The following is a 17,646-nucleotide window of genomic DNA, read 5'->3' on the forward strand; positions in this document are numbered from 1 at the left end:
ACAAATCCATTTGAAAACAAAGAGGACAAACACCAGCCCTGAGAACTATTCATGTTTCTCCCCCTCGAGAGACCCGGAAAAGAAATCGCCGTTCATTTTCCTCATAGGCATTTCTTAAAGTATTCATTTTTAAGACGGTTACGCCGCGGACAAAGACAACTCGGATCGTGACAAATCATGACAACGAACACAATGTTTTGGGGCCGATAAAAAAACATTAGAAAGAAGAAAATAAAGGCAGGAGACAACACTATTTGTTTTGTTTTTCGTCTTATAAATTATCGGCCCCAAAACATTGTGTTCATTGTCATGATTTGGTCACGATCCGAGTTGGCTTTGTCGGTTTGCGTAACCGTCTTGACGCTCTATAGAGAGCGACGCTCAACCACCCGTTGGAATGCGAACGCATGACCTTCAGCCTTCGTAGCCTATAGCCTACTCATCTGGCAGGCGGGACGACACGTCTTGCCTGCCCAAAATGTAATTAATAATAATAATGAATTGCATTTTTATGGCGCTTTTTTCTATGCACTATACGTGCGCCTATACTCAAAGCGCATACAATGGTTCACGGGAAGAAAGTAATACAGAAAGTATAATGCAGTATAAATAAAGAGAGATTTTTATATTATATTAAAAAAAAAATCTTAAGTAATGTAGTATATTACAAGTAATATATTACGTGATATATTAAGTTACATAGTGTTAGTTACCCAACACTGACACACACACACACACACCATGGACACATACTGTTCATTTTGACCAGTATGACAGTATTTGCATATTATATTGTGATGTTTGTTTTCTGTTATATTTCATTACTTGCACAAGCAGAGCGCGCAAGTATAGTTTCGCCCAGGACGATATTCGATGCGTTTACGCACCGTCCCAGCAAATGACTTAATGACTACTTTACTTGTGCCCGATACGGCAGTGGTGCCAGATTACATACATGTATACACAGGAGCATTACCTTTAATCCTCCCGACACTAAAACATATCGTCATTACGTCACCATCGAAAACCAGTTACACTCTGGCATTGGGTCCTTTAATCCACATCTTTATCACGTCATCATAGAGAGCTTGTTATACCCTGACGTCATATGCTGGGACGGTGCGTACGCATCAAAAGGGGTGCCGAGTCACCACAGTATACCGCTAATCAACTTACAAATTACATATACATATACATATACATACACACAGAGGCATTTAGTATTAATATCACTATAGTCCAAGATTAAGTACATTTAAAGCAATTGACAATTTAAAATAAATAATTAAATAATGATACTGTATATACGTGATAACATATTTTATTTCAGTTTATATACCATTTCTTTTCATCGGATATCGATGATTTATTTTTCTTTGAGAAACTAGAAAGGGATCCAGAATAATTATAAATCGATAAAACTGTGTTTCTTTATAGATAGAAACTTGTACCATACTTCATAATACTACTTGTATACAAAGTAGGCAGGTAGCAAATAGCTAAACCTAATAATTCAACATTTCAAACGTTCCTTCACAGAGAAGCTGAGATTTGACAGTTTGTAGCGCTTGACAGTACTTGCGCGCTCTGCTTGCGCACTAGTAGGCCTATAGCTGCAACAAGAAAGTAGGCACTCGACAGAGTGCAGTTCTAGTTGTATTTAGTTTTTTTGTTGCATTTCATGCTTTGGCAACACTGTAGTTATTACATCCATGCCAATGGATAAACATTGTGGGCGGAGCCTGAGTATACCGAGGATAAACCGAGAGGTTTTTGATGACAGAAATGTTTCTGAATCTCTTGATCATCAGACAGACTGGAACGTGATCTGAAGACAGACAGACAGACAGACAGACAGAGAGACAGACAGGCAGACAGCCAGACAGACAGGCAGGCAGGCAGACAGGCAGGCAGGCAAAAAGGCAGACAGACAGGCAGGCAGGCAGGCAGACAGACAGACAGGCAGACAGACAGACAGACAGACAGACAGACAGGCAGACAGACAGACAGACAGACACACAGACGTCATGCCGGACGGACTGGTAACAAACAGGTAACAACTTTTGAATTGCAACTTTATTCTTTCATGTTTTGTTTAGTTTTTATCCTCCCCCTGCGCGCTCTTCTATCGGTCTGTTACTTTATTCGTTGCAGTATAAAAACTCTTAATTTGAGCCTCAAGGGGTTAACTTTTCTTCCTCCGCCTCAAACGGTTTCATGTGACTCTGTTTTGTTGTGGTAAATAAAGTGTCTAAAGTCCATTACGGTGCATGGATGAAGGCTATGCGGCTATGCCATCGGTCTGGGTCCAGATAATGCACATTAAAAAAAGGGGGAAACATGGTCAATGTTGGACACGGCTTTCATCGCAGTGCATAGCATATAGCCTACAACCATGTTGTGAAAACTCCCCCACAGAACAATATTAATAACGAAGGCACTTTTTATTTAACGGTCCCGTGGTGAAGCAATAAACTGCGTCCGGAGTTGTGCGCCTGTATATAGACTTTAGGGCTCGATATATTATTCTATAATAATTATGAACATTAATATTATTCATAGTTCTCAGCCTGTGTAAACAACACTGTAAAGTGTGTATAGATCGAGTTGTGTTCCACGACAGTCTTGGTCACAACAATCCCCTACATTGTCTAAAGCCAGTAGGCTAGAGGGTTACAGAGTAATACAGACGTAGTATGTAACTCTCCGTTCGGATCATTGTATGAGTGTATACAGGCTATTAGTCCGTGTTTTGTTTTTTGCTTACAATAAAATAATAATAATAATAGTCCGTGTCAGTGTGTCGGAAGTTCAGATACGGGGGTATATAGTCGTAGCCTTCTATAGGGGCGGGGCGCGTCAGGTGAAAGTCGGTATTACACTCGATGTAAATACGAAACTATATTATTGTTAATTTGTTTATTTCGTCTTTGTTTCAGCATGGAACACAAATTAATGTCATGAAAAACACAGAATGTCTTTGCTGATTACAATGTATCAAATCAAACAATACAAACCTGGGGCCTGTTTCACGAAACTTGGATTAGAGATTAAACCGGGATTTAACAGATAGCCTATCCTGGTTTAATATATCCTGGATCAGCGATTAACCGGTTTCATGAAAGCTGGTTAATCTTGCCAGATTAAGTTCACCAGTTAACCTGGATATGTTGACACTTGTTGTTGCCTTGTTTTAATCGATCTGCATTAAAGGAATTATTTAAGCCCTTTATACACAATCTAAATCTAAATATATAGGCTGCACAACCTCATCATGACGGCTTGTGGGCTTGTAGATCAGCTATAGTAGGCCTACTTTTGGTGAATGTTCCCCCAGAATAGGTTTGCTGTGGTGCAAGTGGTGAAGAAGAATTATTATATTATAGAATTATTTAAAAAAAAAAAAAGTGTAAAGGTGAAGAAATTACTAAATATTACCATTACTCATATTGTTTTTACAACATATGACCATTGTAACATTTCACCCACTATTGAACCCATGACCCACAGTTCAGTTGTCTATGTCACTGACATTTTCATGTCAAATATATATTATATACAATATATGTAATTGGCCTCCAACCCCCCATCCAGAAGCAAAGACTTGAGTTTAAAAACATTATGAAAGAATATATTTAAAGATTTGTGCTACATTTTCACGATTTTTCAAAAATAGCAGATCTACACGCTCGTATAGCGCAGCACTCGGTGCCGTGCTATGAGCTTGTAGATCTGCTATTTTTCAATAGCTAAAGTATAACATAAAGCTTAAAACACCAAAAATGGGTTAGGAATTCTATTACATTTATTATGACGATTGCATTATGAAGTTTTAAGTTAAGAGTAGTGGTAAAATGTAGACTATATTTTTGGGGTAGTTAATCATTCAGTCTATCGACTATTGAGAGTATTTTATCTCTCTAGAAACCAGTCTGTGTCTCATAGGAGGGCTGTGGGAGGTTCAGAAACCAGTCTGTATCTCATAGGAGGGCTGTGGGAGGTTCAGAAACCAGTCTGTATCTCATAGGAGGGCTGTGGGAGGTTCAGAAACCAGTCTGTGTCTCATAGGAGGGCTGTGGGAGGTTCAGAAACCAGTCTGTGTCTCATAGGAGGGCTGTGGGAGGTTCAGAAACCAGTCTGTGTCTCATAGGAGGGCTGTGGGCGGTTCAGAAACCAGTCTGTGTCTCATAGGAGGGCTGTGGGAGGTTCAGAAACCAGTCTGTGTCTCATAGGAGGGCTGTGGGAGGTTCAGAAACCAGTCTGTGTCTCATATGAGGGCTGTAGGCGGTTCAGAAACCAGTCTGTGTCTCATAGGAGGGCTGTGGGCGGTTCAGAAACCAGTCTGTGTCTCATAGGAGGGCTGTGGGCAGTTCAGAAACCAGTCTGTGTCTCATAGGAGGGCTGTGGGCAGTTCAGAAACCAGTCTGTGTCTCATAGGAGGGCTGTGGGCAATTCAGAAACCAGTCTGTGTCTCATAGGAGGGCTGTGGGCAGTTCAGAAACCAGTCTGTGTCTCATAGGAGGGCTGTGGGCTGTTCAGAAACCAGTCTGTGTCTCATAGGAGGGCTGTGGGCGGTTCAGAAACCAGTCTGTGAGGAGGGCTGTGGGCGGTTCAGAAACCAGTCTGTGTCTGATAGGAGGGCTGTGGGTGGTTCAGAAACCAGTCTGTGTCTGATAGGAGGGCTGTGGGCGGTTCAGAAAGTGGGCAGTTCAGAAACCAGTCTGTGTCTCATAGGAGGGCTGTGGGCGGTTCAGAAACCAGTCTGTGTCTCATAGGAGGGCTGTGGGTGGTTCAGAAACCAGTCTGTGTCTCATAGGAGGGCTGTGGGCGGTTCAGAAACCAGTCTGTGTCTCATAGGAGGGCTGTGGGCGGTTCAGAAACCAGTCTGTGTCTCATAGGAGGGCTGTGGGCGGTTCAGAAACCAGTCTGTCTCCCCCCAGACCCCTGCAGAACCAGAGCACCGGTCTGGACCTCCATGTCCCGGTCTACCAGGAGGTGAGAGGATCCATGATGACGGGCCACGTGGAGTACCATATCATCGTAGTGACCCGACTGGCGGCCTTCAAGTCCCAGAGACACCGGCCTGGAGACACGGTGCAGCTGATGGTAACACAACACCCCATGGACACACCCCATAGACACACCCCATTACCAATACAGACACACCCCATAACCCCATAGACACACCCCATAGACACCCCCCATAGACACACCCCATTACCCCATAGACATACCCCATAGACACAGCTCACTGCTCCTTGGCTGCAGCTCAGCGCACCTTGGCTGCAGCTCACCGCTCCTTGGCTGCAGCTCAGCGCTCCTTGGCTGCAGCTCACCGCTCCTTGGCTGCAGCTCAGCGCTCCTTGGCTGCAGCTCTCCGCTCCTTGGCTGCAGCTCAGCGCTCCTTGGCTGCAGCTCAGCGCTCCTTGGCTGCAGCTCAGCGCTCCTTGGCTGCAGCTCAGCGCTCCTTGGCTGCAGCTCAGCGCTCCTTGGCTGCAGCTCAGCGCTCCTTGGCTGCGGGTCAGCGCTCCAAGAGAGATGGGGGTCAAATGCGGAGAACACATTTCACTGCGGTAACGTGTGTGACAAATCGTATGACTTTGACTTTGACTATTATAAGACATTGCCTTTTCTTCTTTCTGAAGGTTCCAAAGACCTACAGTGAAATGGACGCGTTTCACTCCCGGCTGGCGGCGCGGTACCCTGGGGGCGTGGCCGCCATGCCCGCCATGCCGCGCAAGGCTCTGTTTGTGGGCGAGGCCGACATCCGAGAGCGCCGCAGCGCCTTCGACGAGCTGCTCCGGTTCATCGCCAGCCACCCCGCGCTGGCCGCCAGCCCCGTGGTCCTGGAGTTCTTAGGTAAGACCCAGCCACCCCGCGCTGGCCGCCAGCCCCGTGGTCTTGGAGTTCTTAGGTAAGACCCAGCCACCCCGCGCTGGCCGCAAGCCCCGTGGTCCTGCAGTTCTTAGGTAAGACCCAGCCACCCCGCGCTGGCCGCACTGAACTGCAGGTGATCTTAGATGTTATTTATTTCACTGAACTGCAGGTGATCTTAGATGTTATTTATTTCACTGAACTGCAGGTGACCTTAGATGTTATTTATTTCACTGAACTGCAGGTGATCTTAGATGTTATTTATCTCACTGAACTGCAGGTGACCTTAGATGTTATTTATTTCACTGAACTGCAGGTGACCTTAGATGTTATTTATTTCACTGAACTGCAGGTGATCTTAGATGTTATTTATCTCACTGAACTGCAGGTGACCTTATAGATGTTATTTCATAGGTGCTAAGTCCACTGAGGAAGACATCAGAAGCGGGAACGTATTCCTGGGGGAGGAGCCAGAGGAGGAGGGCAGGAACATCCTCGTGGGGGAGGAGCCAGAGGAAGAGGAGGTCAACTTCTTCCAGAGTGACGAGGCTGTCACTTCAAGGGACGACACGGCTCCCCAAAAGGCTCCCCAAAAGAGGTTACAAGTTACTGCCGTGCGCTACCATGTCTATGCTCAGTGTCTGTATAGGCCAATCAGAGGCAGGTGGGGCGTTACCATGTCTATGCTCGGATGTAGAATAGATATACGCAGTAACAACCAGTAACAACCAGTAAAAACCAGAGCCTCCGCCATTTTGGAGTGATGTAACTTCCATGGAGTCCATTTTGGAGTGATGTAACTTCCATGGAGTCCATTTTGGAGTGATGTAACTTCCATTGAGTCCATTTTGGAGTGATGTAACTTCCATTGAGTCCATTGTGGAGTGATGTAACTTCAATTGAGTCCATTTTGGAGTGATGTAACTTCTATTGAGTCCATTGTGGAGTGATGTAACTTCCATTGAGTCCATTGTGGAGTGATGTAACTTCCATTGAGTCCATTTTGGAGTGATGTAACTTCTATTGAGTCCATTGTGGAGTGATGTAACTTCTATTGAGTCCATTGTGGAGTGATGTAACTTCTATTGAGTCCATTGTGGAGTGATGTAACTTCCATGGAGTCCATTGTGGAGTGATGTAACTTCCATTGAGTCCATTTTGGAGTGATGTAACTTCTATTGAGTCCATTGTGGAGTGATGTAACTTCCATTGAGTCCATTGTGGAGTGATGTAACTTCCATTGAGTCCATTTTGGAGTGATGTAACTTCTATTGAGTCCATTGTGGAGTGATGTAACTTCTATTGAGTCCATTGTGGAGTGATGTAACTTCTATTGAGTCCATTGTGGAGTGATGTAACTTCCATGGAGTCCATTGTGGAGTGATGTAACTTCCATTGAGTCCATTTTGGAGTGATGTAACTTCTATTGAGTCCATTGTGGAGTGATGTAACTTCCATTGAGTCCATTGTGGAGTGATGTAACTTCCATTGAGTCCATTTTGGAGTGATGTAACTTCCATTGAGTCCATTTTGGAGTGATGTAACTTCCATTGAGTCCATTGTGGAGTGATGTAACTTCCATTGAGTCCATTGTGGAGTGATGTAACTTCCATTGAGTCCATTGTGGAGTGATGTAACTTCCATTGAGTCCATTGTGGAGTGATGTAACTTCCATTGAGTCCATTTTGGAGTGATGTAACTTCCATGGAGTCCATTGTGGAGTGATGTAACTTCCATTGAGTCCATTTTGGAGTGATGTAACTTCCATGGAGTCCATTGTGGAGTGATGTAACTTCCATGGAGTCCATTGTGGAGTGATGTAACTTCCATTGAGTCCATTTTGGAGTGATGTAACTTCCATTGAGTCCATTTTGGAGTGATGTAACTTCCATTGAGTCCATTGTGGAGTGATGTAACTTCCATGGAGTCCATTGTGGAGTGATGTAACTTCCATGGAGTCCATTGTGGAGTGATGTAACTTCCATTGAGTCCATTTTGGAGTGATGTAACTTCCATTGAGTCCATTGTGGAGTGATGTAACTTCCATTGAGTCCATTGTGGAGTGATGTAACTTCCATTGAGTCCATTTTGGAGTGATGTAACTTCCATGGTGTCCATTTTGGAGTGATGTAACTTCCATGGAGTCCATTTTGGAGTGATGTAACTTCCATGGAGTCCATTGTGGAGTGATGTAACTTCCATGGAGTTCATTTTGGAGTGATGTAACTTCCATTGAGTCCATTGTGGAGTGATGTAACTTCCATTGAGTCCATTTTGGAGTGATGTAACTTCCATTGAGTCCATTTTGGAGTGATGTAACTTCTATTGAGTCCATTGTGGAGTGATGTAACTTCCATTGAGTCCATTTTGGAGTGATGTAACTTCCATGGAGTCCATTGTGGAGTGATGTAACTTCCATGGAGTCCATTGTGGAGTGATGTAACTTCCATGGAGTCCATTGTGGAGTGATGTAACTTCCATTGAGTCCATTGTGGAGTGATGTAACTTCCATTGAGTCCATTGTGGAGTGATGTAACTTCCATTGAGTCCATTTTGGAGTGATGTAACTTCCATTGAGTCCATTTTGGAGTGATGTAACTTCCATGGAGTCCATTGTGGAGTGATGTAACTTCCCGTTACTTTAAAAACAACATTAAAAAGTCATGACGTATACGAAACAAAACCTATTCCACAATGATCTACAAGCTCACAAATGCATCGCAACGCGACACATTGTGATCTTGTAGATCTAGGCTGTCTTCAATAGATTCTGTACACATTTTGAACTTGTGAAATGTGACTGCAATGCTGAGTACTTTTACTTGTAGTACTTTAAGAACATTTTGATGCCCGATACTTTTGTGCATTTTCAATTCCGTACTTTAACTTGTAACGGAGTATTTCTAAATTGCAGTAATTGGTACTTTTACTTTTAACCCATTCTGACCCCGAGATCAGATTCTGAAGATGTCTTGTACGTCCTGACAGTTTTCTGAAAAAGCCATGTTTCTGTGTCAGTCGATTTAAAAAAAAATAGCAGAACCTACAAGCTCGTAGCGCGCCACTCGGTGGCGCGCTACGAGCTTGTAGATCTGCTGTTTTTAAATAGCTAAAGCATAACGTAACGCCTAACAGCAAAAGGGGTTTCCGCCCAAAATGGGTTAAGTAAAACATTTGAGTACTCTTTCCACCACTGGTTGTAGAATCTCTTCGTTCGGTCAGACCCAACGCAACGAGGATGAAGACGACGACGACGACGACGATGATGAAGACGAGGCCTATCTGGGACCTCTAGGAAACACCAAGCAAAACAAGCAAGTGACTAAGTTAACCCGTTTTGACCTGCAGGGAACGATTCTGCGAATGTCTTCTACATCCTGACTGCTTTCTTGATAGAAGCGGTTTTTTTCTGTGTCAGTCGTTCTCAAACACTTCCATGTCACTTTTCACGATTATCGGCTGTTTTTAAATAGCTAAAGCATAACATAATGCTATAACACCAAAAGGGGTAGCCGCCCAAAAGGGGTTATTTATTTTAGCGACTTTCCTCACTCATCTCATCACATTTGCACATTTCCGTGCAACGCTATAACGCTTGGAATGGATTCAGAATCATGAAAACCCTATAGTTTGACGTGTCTCCCCTCCCCTCCCCTCCCCTCCCCTCCCCTCTCCTCTCCTCTCCTCTCCTCTCCTCTCCTCTCCTCTCCTCTCCCCTCCCCTCCCCTCCCCTCCCCCCCCCCTCCTCCTCTCCCCTCTCCCCCCCTCCCCTCCCCTCCCCTCCCCTCCCCTCCCCCCCCCTCCTCTCCCCTCTCCCCCCTCCCCTCCCCTCCCCTCCCCTCCCAACCAAGCAGGAATAAGAAGCCTCCTGGTTCTCCTGGTTCTGTTCAGCCCAAACCTCGACCCGCAAACAAAGTGTCTCTGTTGTTCTCAGACGACGACGATGTGGCAGAACCGCTCTCAGCCATCGGTGAGAACTGTAGACAAGACACGCACGCACCACGCACGCACCACGCACGCACCACGCACCACGCACGCACACACACACACCATGCACCACGCACACACCACGCACCACGCACACACGCACGCACGCACGCACGCACGCAACAATAGTTAGTTAGTTAGTCATTAACAGTAGCAAAGGGCATAAAACCGGCAGCAAATCAAGCAGTGCAAATTATATGACAATAAAACAATAGCATGGAGAGCATAAAACCAGTGAGTATACGAATAAGAACTCAGTTAAAAGAGACAGTGAAAAGGTGAGCCTTGAGCTGTGCTTAAAACAAATCTACTATATCTATATATATATAATATATATATCTACTGAGGTTTATTAAATATATCTACTGAAATGATGACTATTTTTTTAAATGTATTACCATGTGTTGTTCTTGTGTTTTAATGTATTACCATGTGTTGTCCTTGTGTTTTTAATGTATTACCATGTGTTGTTCTTGTGTTTTTAATGTATTACCATGTGTTGTTCTTGTGTTTTAATATATTACCATGTGTTGTTCTTGTGTTTTAATGTATTACCATGTGTTGTTCTTGTGTTTTAATGTATTACCATGTGTTGTTCTTGTGTTTTAATGTATTACCATGTGTTGTTCTTGTGTTTTTAATGTATTACCATGTGTTGTTCTTGTGTTTTAATGTATTACCATGTGTTGTTCTTGTGTTTTTAATGTATTACCATGTGTTGTTCTTGTGTTTTAATGTATTACCATGTGTTGTTCTTGTGTTTTTAATGTATTACCATGTGTTGTCCTTGTGTTTTTAATGTATTACCATGTGTTGTCCTTGTGTTTTTAATGTATTACCATGTGTTGTTCTTGTGTTTTAATGTATTACCATGTGTTGTTCTTGTGTTTTAATGTATTACCATGTGTTGTTCTTGTGTTTTTAATGTATTACCATGTGTTGTTCTTGTGTTTTAATGTATTACCATGTGTTGTTCTTGTGTTTTAATATATTACCATGTGTTGTTCTTGTGTTTTTAATGTATTACCATGTGTTGTTCTTGTGTTTTAATGTATTACCATGTGTTGTTCTTGTGTTTTTAATGTATTACCATGTGTTGTTCTTGTGTTTTAATGTATTACCATGTGTTGTCCTTGTGTTTTTAATGTATTACCATGTGTTGTCCTTGTGTTTTTAATGTATTACCATGTGTTGTTCTTGTGTTTTAATGTATTACCATGTGTTGTTCTTGTGTTTTAATGTATTACCATGTGTTGTTCTTGTGTTTTAATGTATTACCATGTGTTGTTCTTGTGTTTTAATGTATTACCATGTGTTGTTCTTGTGTTTTTAATGTATTACCATGTGTTGTTCTTGTGTTTTAATGTATTACCATGTGTTGTTCTTGTGTTTTAATATATTACCATGTGTTGTTCTTGTGTTTTTAATGTATTACCATGTGTTGTTCTTGTGTTTTAATGTATTACCATGTGTTGTTCTTGTGTTTTTAATGTATTACCATGTGTTGTTCTTGTGTTTTAATGTATTACCATGTGTTGTTCTTGTGTTTTAATATATTACCATGTGTTGTTCTTGTGTTTTAATATATTACCATGTGTTGTTCTTGTGTTTTAATATATTACCATGTGTTGTTCTTGTGTTTTTAATGTATTACCATGTGTTGTTCTTGTGTTTTAATGTATTACCATGTGTTGTTCTTGTGTTTTTAATGTATTACCATGTGTTGTTCTTGTGTTTTTAATGTATTACCATGTGTTGTTCTTGTGTTTTAATGTATTACCATGTGTTGTTCTTGTGTTTTTAATGTATTACCATGTGTTGTCCTTGCTCATACTGTGAATGGAACCAGGTGACGTGAAGCTGTTTGAGGCTCCAGACCTGGGTGGGACGGTGGACCTGGGAGACGCGTCCTTGCTGCTGCCCACAGCGTACCAGGAGCCTGGGCCGCCTGCGAGCTCCGGGCTGGACGAGGACACGGACCAACTGTTCAGGTATTATTATTATTATTATTATTAACTGTTCAGGTAGACTCACTTCAACACAGAGTATACAGTCTTTGGTTGCATATTATCACGGATTAAAAGCCATTCTGGGCGGGAACCCCTTTTGGTGTTTTAAAGCATTATGTTATATTTTATAGCAGATCTAGCGCGGGCCTCGGGAGAACATGTGAGGGTACCTACCCTAGGGGACACGGGGAGAACATGTGAGGGTACCTACCCTAGGGGACACGGGGAGAACATGTGAGGGTACCTACCCTAGGGGACACGGGGAGAACATGTGAGGGTACCTACCCTAGGGGACACGGGGAGAACATGTGAGGGTACCTACCCTAGGGGACACGGGGAGAACATGTGAGGGTACCTACCCTAGGGGACACGGGGAGAACATGTGAGGGTACCTACCCTATAGGGGACACGGGGAGAACATGTGAGGGTACCTACCCTAGGGGACACGGGGAGAACATGTGAGGGTACCTACCCTATAGGGGACACGGGGAGAACATGTGAGGGTACCTACCCTAGGGGACACGGGGAGAACATGTGAGGGTACCTACCCTAGGGGACACGGGGAGAACATGTGAGGGTACCTACCCTAGGGGACACGGGGAGAACATGTGAGGGTACCTACCCTAGGGGACACGGGGAGAACATGTGAGGGTACCTACCCTAGGGGACACGGGGAGAACATGTGAGGGTACCTACCCTAGGGGACACGGGGAGAACATGTGAGGGTACCTACCCTAGGGGACACGGGGAGAACATGTGAGGGTACCTACCCTAGGGGACACGGGGAGAACATGTGAGGGTACCTACCCTAGGGGACACGGGGAGAACATGTGAGGGTACCTACCCTAGGGGATACGGGGAGAACATGTGAGGGTACCTACCCTATAGGGGACACGGGGAGAACATGTGAGGGTACCTAGCCTAGGGGACACGGGGAGAACATGTGAGGGTACCTACCCTAGGGGACACGGGGAGAACATGTGAGGGTACCTACCCTAGGGGACACGGGGAGAACATGTGAGGGTACCTACCCTAGGGGACACGGGGAGAACATGTGAGGGTTCCTACCCTATGGGACACGGGGAGAACATGTGAGGGTACCTACCCTAGGGGGACACGGGGAGAACATGTGAGGGTGCCTACCCTAGGGGACACGGGGAGAACATGTGAGGGTACCTACCCTAGGGGACACATAGGGAGAACATGTGAGGGTATCTACCCTAGGGGACACGGGGAGAACATGTGAGGGTACCTACCCTAGGGGACACGGGGAGAACATGTGAGGGTTCCTACCCTATGGGACACGGGGAGAACATGTGAGGGTACCTACCCTAGGGGGACACGGGGAGAACATGTGAGGGTGCCTACCCTAGGGGACACGGGGAGAACATGTGAGGGTACCTACCCTAGGGGACACATAGGGAGAACATGTGAGGGTATCTACCCTAGGGGACACGGGGAGAACATGTGAGGGTACCTACCCTAGGGGACACGGGGAGAACATGTGAGGGTACCTACCCTAGGGGACACGGGGAGAACATGTGAGGGTACCTACCCTATAGGGGACACGGGGAGAACATGTGAGGGTACCTACCCTAGGGGACACGGGGAGAACATGTGAGGGTACCTACCCTAGGGGACACGGGGAGAACATGTGAGGGTACCTACCCTAGGGGACACGGGGAGAACATGTGAGGGTACCTACCCTAGGGGACACGGGGAGAACATGTGAGGGTACCTACCCTAGGGGACACGGGGAGAACATGTGAGGGTACCTACCCTAGGGGACACGGGGAGAACATGTGAGGGTACCTACCCTAGGGGACACGGGGAGAACATGTGAGGGTACCTACCCTAGGGGACACGGGGAGAACATGTGAGGGTACCTACCCTAGGGGACACGGGGAGAACATGTGAGGGTACCTACCCTAGGGGACACGGGGAGAACATGTGAGGGTACCTACCCTATAGGGGACACGGGGAGAACATGTGAGGGTACCTACCCTAGGGGACACGGGGAGAACATGTGAGGGTACCTACCCTAGGGGACACGGGGAGAACATGTGAGGGTACCTACCCTAGGGGACACGGGGAGAACATGTGAGGGTACCTACCCTAGGGGACACGGGGAGAACATGTGAGGGTTCCTACCCTATGGGACACGGGGAGAACATGTGAGGGTACCTACCCTAGGGGGACACGGGGAGAACATGTGAGGGTGCCTACCCTAGGGGACACGGGGAGAACATGTGAGGGTACCTACCCTAGGGGACACGGGGAGAACATGTGAGGGTACCTACCCTAGGGGACACGGGGAGAACATGTGAGGGTACCTACCCTAGGGGACACATAGGGAGAACATGTGAGGGTATCTACCCTAGGGGACACGGGGAGAACATGTGAGGGTACCTACCCTAGGGGACACGGGGAGAACATGTGAGGGTACCTACCCTAGGGGACACGGGGAGAACATGTGAGGGTACCTACCCTATAGGGGACACGGGGAGAACATGTGAGGGTACCTACCCTAGGGGACACGGGGAGAACATGTGAGGGTACCTACCCTAGGGGACACGGGGAGAACATCTGAGGGTACCTACCCTAGGGGACACGGGGAGAACATGTGAGGGTACCTACCCTAGGGGACACGGGGAGAACATGTGAGGGTACCTACCCTATAGGGGACACGGGGAGAACATGTGAGGGTACCTACCCTAGGGGACACGGGGAGAACATGTGAGGGTACCTACCCTAGGGGACACGGGGAGAACATGTGAGGGTACCTACCCTAGGGGACACGGGGAGAACATGTGAGGGTACCTACCCTAGGGGACACGGGGAGAACATGTGAGGGTACCTACCCTAGGGGACACGGGGAGAACATGTGAGGGTACCTACCCTAGGGGACACGGGGAGAACATGTGAGGGTACCTACCCTAGGGGACACGGGGAGAACATGTGAGGGTACCTACCCTAGGGGACACGGGGAGAACATGTGAGGGTACCTACCCTAGGGGCCTCGGGAGAATAGTAATTTAGAATAGATACCATTTCATGTAGACATAGTACTCTATAGTGTACATTTTGTTTCCCTTTTATTATTTGAATCATTAACAAGGAGGGCATAATAAGCTTCGGCTTCAGCCCAAACCGTTTCAGTCAAACTGTAATTGTGTAAAGTAACGCTCGTTCTGAATGTTCAACTGTATCGTGAATGACTGAGATAAATAAACTAACTAACTATACGCACAGTTTCATGAATCATGTATACCTTTTGCAGGGTCGAGGACGACTTCGCCTCAACGCTCCTTCAGCTGACCAAACGGCAGAAGGACAGGCCTGCCCTCGCCCCGACACGCCCCGACAGGCCTGCCCTCGCCCCGAAACCGGGCCAGAAAGCCTGCTCCGCAGTCCCGGAGGGAGGCGGGTCTCTGGGGAAGGGAGGCGTAGGAGGCGGGTCTCTGGAGGGAGGCGGATCTCTGGGAAAGGGAGGCGTAGGAGGCGGGTCTCTGGAGGGAGGCGGGTCTCTGGGGAAGGGAGGCGTAGGAGGCGGGTCTCTGGAGGGAGGCGGGTCTCTGGAGGGAGGCGGGTCTCTGGGGAAGGGAGGCGGGTCTCTGGGGAAGGGAGGCGGGTCTCTGGGGAAGGGAGGCGGGTCTCTGGAGGGAGGCGGGTCTCTGGGGAAGGGAGGCGGGTCTCTGGGGAAGCCAGCCGTGTCCGTGGAGCAGCTGAAGGACCAGATGGACATCTTCAAGTACATCGAACAACAAAACCAATCGGCCGAAAACCACCACGACGACCTGTTCCAATAGAAGTCGCTGTGGAAATGTTTACCCTTTTAGGGCGCAGCGTCACCTGCTCTTCATTTGACCATAATTATGCACACGGCAGCCATCTTGACACCGATAACCACACGGCAGCCATCTTGACACCAATACCACACGGCAGCCATCTTGACACCAATATCCACACGGCAGCCATCTTGACACCAATAACCACACGGCAGCCATCTTGACACCAATAACCACACGGCAGCCATCTTGACACCAATAACCACACGGCAGCCATCTTGACACCAATAACCACACGGCAGCCATCTTGACAGCAATAACCACACGGGAGCCATCTTGACACCAATATCCACACGGCAGCCATCTTGACACCAATAACCGCACGGCAGCCATCTTGACAGCAATAAGGTGCTATCAAGGTGCAACGTCCCCTTGGCAGCCAAATCATCCAAACAGAAAAGTCCTCTCTCTGATTGTATTATAAAATAAGGTCAAAATCACCAACATTGCAAATTGTTTGTTTCATAAAAATCCACATGTTATGAGCTACTTCCCGTCTTCCTGTCCATAGTTTGGAAGCGCTTGTTTGATGTCACTCAACGGCCCATGCGTAACCACACATAAGGCAGGAGGCCGCAGGACAACGAGCGCTTCCAAACTCTGGACACGTAGAAAAACAATCCATGAAGCACGTTTGTATCGTTTACAATTAGAGATGTCCCGATACTGCATCGTTATCGGACTGGCCCTTATTTGGTCATAACGGTATCGGCAAATATGCCAGTCTAACCAGCGATCCCACACAGGGGGAAGGAAGGGGTTAACACTATGCCAGTCTAACCAGCGATCCCACACAGGGGTAAGGAAGGGGTCGACACTATGCCAGTCTAACCAGCGATCCGACACAGGGGTAAGGGGTCGACACTATGCCAGTCTAACCAGTGATCCCACACAGGGGTAAGAAAGGGGTCGACACTATGCCAGTCTAACCAGCGATCCCACACAGGGGTAAGGGGTCGACACTATGCCAGTCTAACCAGTGATCCCACACAGGGGTAAGGAAGGGGTCGACACTATGCCAGTCTAACCAGCGATCCCACACAGGGGTAAGGGGTCGACACTATGCCAGTCTAACCAGCGATCCGACACAGGGGTAAGGGGTCGACACTATGCCAGTCTAACCAGCGATCCCACACAGGGGCAAGGAAGGGGTCGACACTATGCCAGTCTAACCAGCGATCCCACACAGGGGCAAGGAAGGGGTCGACACTATGCCAGTCTAACCAGTGATCCCACACAGGGGTAAGGGGGTTGACACTATGCCAGTCTAACCAGCAATCCGACACAGGGGCAAGGAAGGGGTCGACACTATGCCAGTCTAACCAGCGATCCCACACAGGGGTAAGGGGTCGACACTATGCCAGTCTAACCAGTGATCCCACACAGGGGTAAGGAAGGGGTCGACACTATGCCAGTCTAACCAGCGATCCCACACAGGGGTAAGGGGGTCGACACTATGCCAGTCTAACCAGTGATCCCACACAGGGGTAAGGAAGGGGTCGACACTATGCCAGTCTAACCAGCGATCCCACACAGGGGTAAGGGGTCGACACTATGCCAGTCTAACCAGCGATCCCACACAGGGGTAAGGGGGTCGACACTATGCCAGTCTAACCAGTGATCCCACACAGGGGTAAGGGAGGGGTCGACACTATGCCAGTCTAACCAGTGATCCCACACAGGGGTAAGGGGGTCGACACTATGCCAGTCTAACCAGTGATCCCACACAGGGGTAAGGAAGGGGTCGACACTATGCCAGTCTAACCAGCGATCCCACACAGGGGTAAGGGAGGGGTCGACACTATGCCAGTCTAACCAGTCTGAGAGGCTAAATGTCATCAAACGGTGGTTCCGTGGCTCAAATGGGTCTGAGAGGCTAAATGTCATCAAATGGTGGTTCCGTGGCTCAAATGGGTCTGAGAGGCTAA

General features: G+C 47.1%; 1 protein-coding gene across 1 annotated transcript; it reads left to right on the plus strand.

The window, feature by feature from the left end:
* Positions 1-1,796: 1,796 nt before the first annotated feature.
* hs1bp3 (HCLS1 binding protein 3) lies at positions 1,797-15,679 on the plus strand (the record flags this gene model as incomplete). Its single annotated transcript, XM_080767283.1, has 8 exons — positions 1,797-2,053; positions 4,941-5,106; positions 5,646-5,859; positions 6,289-6,472; positions 9,078-9,188; positions 9,729-9,844; positions 11,711-11,852; positions 15,151-15,679. Exons 1-8 carry the CDS (start codon positions 2,028-2,030, stop codon positions 15,677-15,679), a joined length of 1,488 nt encoding a protein of 495 aa, XP_080623409.1. The 5' UTR covers positions 1,797-2,027.
* Positions 15,680-17,646: the final 1,967 nt, after the last annotated feature.

The sequence above is a fragment of the Protomyctophum bolini genome (assembly GCF_963924005.1).
Source record: "Protomyctophum bolini genome assembly, chromosome: 7".
In the NCBI taxonomy this organism is placed as follows: Eukaryota; Metazoa; Chordata; class Actinopteri; order Myctophiformes; family Myctophidae; genus Protomyctophum; species Protomyctophum bolini.